Below are 6526 nucleotides of genomic sequence, written 5' to 3' on the forward strand. Positions count from 1 at the left end.
CAACACAGGTCAGTCCTCCTTCCATCACAGGAAAAAATGGAGAGATGATCGGCATTCTAGAAGCGTCAATGTGGGGGATGAGCTCTTACATCCTATGGAATACAAAGGGATGTTTAGTGCCTTGTGGTATCAGGGCCAGCAGTGCGCGTACACGCTCCATGCATGCCATCCAGTTACGGGACTGTCCTCAGGGAAAGCAAAGATCCAGCTAGTTGGCAGTCTGACTTTTCCAGGATAAAAACTAAAGAGGATACAATCAATTCTAGAAGCTCACAGGATGCTTAAAAATGGAAAATAAGCGGGCACGTTTCTCTGAGCAGTTAACAGAAGAAACTCTCTAAGGCACAAGTTTCCAGATGGACAGCTACCGAAGTCTTTGTTTTCATTTCCCTTGCAGTTAACTCGGCAGATCCCAGGAATGGCTAAGAGTGGCAATACCCTCCAGAATGAACGCACAAGGTAAGGGAACAACCACAGATCATGACATGAACACTACATGTCTTTTATTCGCTGTTGTTTGTTTAGGCTGACCTGAGGGCTCACATGACCTCAGCCCAGCCCCCTGAGCAGTTTGGATTATAACAAATACCTCCATGTCCGGTTCACAAAGTATTCTTGAAGAATATCCAAGGAGGGGGAAAATCTTAATAATATGTTATAAAACAAAACGATTATGAATGGTATATTCTGTATATGCTGGGCATTGGGGAAAAATATACATAAATAAAAATTCCCAAAGAACACACACAAAACTATTTACAGAAGTTATCGCTTTTAGTGATAATTAATACCTTCACAATTCTTACTTTCACAGTGAAAAGAGGACAAAAACAACCAATATATTCCAATGTCACTGTCCCAGACTTTATATCACACACATGCACAAACATAATGAAAACAGTTAATGGATAATAAACAAGTGTATTAACAGTATTTTAATGATAAAGTCAAACGTTCATTAAAATCATTTTTTCCTAATTTCTTCCCAAATTTACACACAAGCAACATATTTAAAAACATAAAAATCTATGCTTTTATTCAAGGCTGCCATCTTCCATTTGTTCTTCTCCCACATCCATGAGTCTAAAAGATGAACTTCATGTGCTTGATCCCGTAGGTCTTAAAGAAGACCATGATGATGAGCGCCCACAACCCCAGGATGAAGCCACCAGGAGGGTGCCAATCTTTCGGCTTTGGTTTCTGCAAAACAAGGACAACAGGGCCAACTTAACAAGAGGTGAGGGACTCAGCAATGGGTAAAGTAAGTGCCGACAGGAAAGAGGAGTCCAGGAGTAATGAACACGCCGGGACAGCAATAGCGGGAAAGAATTCAAATGAGATAAACATCTGGAAGACAAGCTGACTCCTAACAAGATCAGTTCCTCAGAGGGGTCCACCCTGACCACCAGGGCCAGCCCCTCCCCACCGCCAACCTGCTCAGCAGGGTAGAGTCCTGCCACTGCTTATTTCTATTAATTTCAGCTTTCCATGCCTCGTCTTTCCTATTGAACTATGGCTCCATGAGGGCCACGCTGCTGATAGGAAACACTCACACATCACACTAAACCAGAGGACAAAGACATCGTAGAACACTCCAGGGTTCATCCCAAAGCAGCAACCACCTGTTGGGGGGCCCAGAGAATTCCTTTACCCTGTGCTGCCTCAAAACTCACTGACCAAAAGACGCTAGCTCCCAGGGTCTTCCCAGCTGAACTCCCACACAACTGCATCCTCCCTCAGCCATCGCTCCTACCCCCACCCTTCGTTACCTGTCTTGTGCATCTCCACACCAACCCGCTGAGGCCCAAGCCTGCCTGAGTCCACAGGACACATCTCTAACACAGCCCCACGGTCCACGCTGTATCATGTGTGCCTTTGTCTACAGCAAGCTTCTCAACCTTCCTAACACTGTGACCCTTTAATACAGTTCCCTGACCATAAAATTATTTTCATTGCTACTTCTTTTTCTTTTAAGACCAGGCTGGCCTCGTACTCAGAGATCCGCCTGCCTCTGCCTTCTGAGTGCTGGGATTAAAGGCGGCGCCCCCACCGCCCTTCATCATCTCTGCAGTTTTGCTGCTGTTAGGAACCATGAAGTTTTCTGATGGTCTTTGGCAATCACTGTGAAAGGGTCACTTCAGCCACTGCAACCCCATGCAAAGGTACAAAAACACAACACACATCCTACCCAAACCCACCTAACTCCTCCAAGACTCCCAAGTGCCTCCACTGTCTGCAAGTCTTAAATGCCGGGCCAGGAGGAGATGGCCAGCCCAGTTGCTTTGCTCTGCTAGAAACTGCTTGGCCGTGAGGGCGAGGCTGCTGAGAGGCTGTGGGAGCCTGCTGTCTTCCCACCCGCTGTTTCTACGGGGGAAGACAGACCTATGGGATGGCCCAAGCGGCATACTGCATCCCAAGCTCCGTAGCGGCACACCTTGTGACATTACAGCGGGTACTGACACACAGACTTCTGTCTCGGCAGAGGAGCAGGCATCTGCGTGGTAAGCATCCTCCACGGGACATACAGCATCAGCCCTGTCAGTCCCAGGTGAAAGACCCGAGTGTACGTCTCCTGTTCCCACTCTAGTTCAGCTTCTCTGCTCCCTGCTGGCCTGGGAACAGAAAACCACCCCCTGGACACACACTAGGGCAGAGGGGACACTCACACTCTGTTGAGGCCCAGAACTTACAGACCCAGGTGGAAGTGGGGAGAGCAGAGTCAACTGGAACCTTGTGGCTCAATGAACCTGGACCGTGCATACCGCAACAGAGACAATAGGAGGGACCAGAGCAAGCAAAGCAGAAGGAGAGCCTGGAGCCCTGAAAGCTGTCCTAAGAGCTCAACACGTGTGTAGCAGCAATGGACACACACAGCAATAATAAAATAAAAGGAAAACCATAAAGAAAATCACGAAGAAAAATGCCCATGCTGAGACAAGGTCTCGGATTTCATTGTCAAGCTGGGGACAGGAGTGATGTTTCTACACCCCTACTTCTGGAATCAGCTGGTCTAGAAACAGCTTTTGGTTAAAGGAATGTAACTCAGGTGTAACCTCAGGGTTTGCTGGTTTCTGTGCTCTCTTAGACACCTGCTCCCATCATGAGAAAGCCCAAGCTTCTGGAAGAAAAGTGGAGAACAGACATCTTTGCAGCAAAGCTCAGCCAGGTACACCAGAGCTAGGCCATCCAGCTCACCACAGCCAGGCTCACCTTAGGCAGGCCAGAGAGAACAGAAGACTGTCCAGATGAATTCAGCCCAAACTGCCAACCTGCAGAACTACCAACACAATAAACAATCAAGGTTTGAAATCACTAATTTGTGGAGTGGTTTATCGTGCACCAACAGTCTAGGAAGATCTTTACTCTTACAATCCTAACAGAGAGACCCCACTGGTCCCCAGGCAGCTTGAGATTTTTACAATGTGCCCGCAGGGAGGGATCTGACCCATCTCGCTCCACCATCAACTGTCCTGAGACAGCTCAGTTCTGTCAAGATCATCGTTGACCTTCCCAGGGAGAGAAATCTAGTCAGAGGTGAGGTCACAAAGTCAAGACCTCAGCAAGTCCTGCCTCGTCCCAGCATCAAATGCCTGCTCGGTTATCTCTGGTACCCTTCCTACAGCATCTCTACTGGCCATCTGCAGCAAGGGACCCACTAGTGATAGTCAGATGCTGCCCCCTACTGGAAAAGAAACCTCTCCCAGACCCTGCTCTTTCTCCTTCCTTCCTTCCTTCCTTCCTTCCTTCCTTCCTTCCTTCCTTCCTTCCTTCCTTCCTTTCCCTTTCTTTTCTTTCTTTCTTCTTTCTCTTTCTTTCTTTCTTTCTTTCTTTCTTTCTTTCTTTCTTTCTTTCTTAAAGATTTCTGCCTCCTCCCCACCACCGCCTCCCATTTCCCTCCCCCTCCCCCGTCAGCCCGAAGAGCGATCAGGGTTCCCTGCCCTGTGGGAAGTCCAAGGACCACCCACCTCCATCCAGGTCTATTATCAGTTTTTTTTTCAGAGCTTATCCCTCTTCATAGACTAATGTAATTATTTACCTGACACGGCATGCCATAGGTATTCCTATCTGCCTGTTGTTTTAATATTGCTATTGTTAATGAAAAATAAAATCTAGTCTCTTTCTTTTACTGACACAATTGGTGACTACTGGTTTAAAAAAAACATTTATTTCAAGTATAAACTCTTCTTGGTAGTCTTAGAGGTGAGTCTGTGTACTTTGTTATATGTATAAATAACTTCAAATGAAAGTTTGCTGTTCTTTCTCAGGAGTGTATCTGGATTGGCCAGTGAGAATAGAGTATTATTAATAAAAACCTTAACAGTAGCATTCTCATCACAGAAGTGAAATTCTTGGGAAGGAAAGGCCGTATTAGCGCTCCATCAGTGGAAGGACAGTGCAGAGCAGTCATCGTAATTACCCAATTAGATTAGCCACCTGTCGGTTACTCACCAGGGTCAAGAGCTAAATATCAGCAAACAACCTGAGCGGACTGCACCCGTGTAGTATACAGCCCCCAACATGCTTCCATACGATTTTAGTGATTTAAGAGATTCCTATCCCATAATAAGGAAGTTAAAACAACATGAAAATAAAATATGAAATATGGCTTATAATTCTGTAACAAATATTGAAAGAGAGAAATACACTAATATCTTAGCTTTGCTTTTCTGGAAGACATAGGATTACAGGTGGATACTGATCATCTCATATTTATCTGTACTTCTAAAGAAAGTATATGTATAGAGGGTATGAATTTTATGTGAGGCAGGTAAGGGGAATACACAGGAAAAAAAAAACGGCATTAAAAGTGTCTCCTGGCTGTGGGAATATCTCAGTAGTTAAAATACTTGACATGCAAATATGAGACCCGGAGTTAAAATGCCCAGAAACCCAAGTGAAGATGGGTGTGCCCACATATAACTCTAGCCTCTGCAGGCACAGACAGGAGACTTGACATATATGTGAGCTCTAAGGTAGAGCAGCAGTGGACGATGATTCCTGACATCAGCTTTGACCTCCACATGCAGGAAAACAGATGTGCATGCATACTCACATGCACACACACACACGCACACTCACATGCACACACACATGCACACACACTCACATGCACACACATGCACACTCACATGCACACACACATGCAAACTCACATGCACACACATGCACACACACATGCACACACGCACACATGCACACACACACACACAAAGTGGAGAAGAAAATAAGAGAAGCTTCACATACTTGTCCCACTGGTGGGAGCATTCCACACCATTCCACTCCTGACATGCTAGCTACCAAACAGCCACATGGTACCATGACAGCAGCATGGCACAGAGTGCATTTTCAGTGTGTGTTCAACGCTATTCCTGCCCTAACAACAATGCTATTATAATACAACTATGTGATATTTTAGATATCCTCCAATGATTTTTCCTTATAGTCAAGTGAAAGATCAGTGTTATTACTGCATTTTGTAGTACAGCTGTATTTGAAGTGAACTCATATTAAAGTATTTTTATAATTCCATTCATGTCCATTAAAGCGCTTCCTAAAATGACTGATTTTATAGAGTTACAGTACTCTACAGACTGCTGTTAAATGCACTCCTCTTTTGTTTAACCTCTCACAGTAACATCTACAATACAAAGGTGAATGGCCTACATAAAACCGCTGTGTCAGAGCCAACACTCAGAAGTTTAAGGGCCACCAATTGTCACAATGCCCACCATTTCCTATTAAAGGCCGGGTAGCTAAGCAACACCACACTTACAACCTGAAGAGCACTCACTCCCGTCTCATGCTGCTAGAGCATTACCATATAACTTCAAAACACTTGAGGAGAGCGCAGATCTAAGTATTACATTTATGTAAAGAAACAGGGTTTCTGAAATTATACATATTTATTGCTAAGCGAAGGGAAAATTACCAAAATTTCACCAAGATTCTTTTCTAAGAATAATGAGAGTTAATTATACTATACTCTAGAGAAACAAAATTATAAAATAATCTACCAAGGTTAAGTTACAATTCAGAAAATTAATTGGTTTCTACTATCTATTTAATATACTTTATTAGTATTTCCAAAAATATGCCCTTTACATGAAACCTAACTTAATTCCTTTATAAAAAGTGTTTTGTATGTATGAGTGTTTTGTCTCTATCTATCTCTGTACACCATGTGCATCCAGTGCCCACAGAGGCCAGAAGAGGTTGTTGGGTCCTCTGGGACTGGAGTTGCTGACGGATTTGAGTCACCAAGTGGGTTCTGGGAATTGAACCAGGATCCTTGGGAAAACAGCCAGTGTTCTTAACTACTGAGACATCTCTGCAGTCCCATGATTAAAGTCTTTAAATTATATTAATATACAAAAGAAACCACAGTAGGCAGACTTGTAAGACAACCCCATGATTCCCGCTCCATGTAGAGCAAGAACGGGACCTGAGGACAGGACCCTGTGAGCAGCTGCACACGGCGAAGAGCGGGACCTGAGGACAGGACCCTGTGAGCAGCTGCACACGGCGA

General features: G+C 44.7%; 1 protein-coding gene across 1 annotated transcript in view; it reads right to left on the minus strand.

Annotated features, from left to right (window-relative positions):
- Nucleotides 1-480: 480 nt before the first annotated feature.
- The window catches only part of Pigk (phosphatidylinositol glycan anchor biosynthesis class K), a 78157-nt gene continuing 72111 nt past the window's right edge, over nt 481-6526 (minus strand). The window contains exon 11 of the mRNA XM_005357473.2: nt 481-1200. Within this exon, the coding sequence (XP_005357530.1) occupies nt 1084-1200 (117 nt within the window). The 3' untranslated portion in view covers nt 481-1083. The remainder of the gene's footprint in view (nt 1201-6526) is intronic.

This window comes from Microtus ochrogaster, chromosome 21 (genome assembly GCF_000317375.1).
Source record: "Microtus ochrogaster isolate Prairie Vole_2 chromosome 21, MicOch1.0, whole genome shotgun sequence".
Lineage (NCBI taxonomy): Eukaryota > Metazoa > Chordata > Mammalia > Rodentia > Cricetidae > Microtus > Microtus ochrogaster.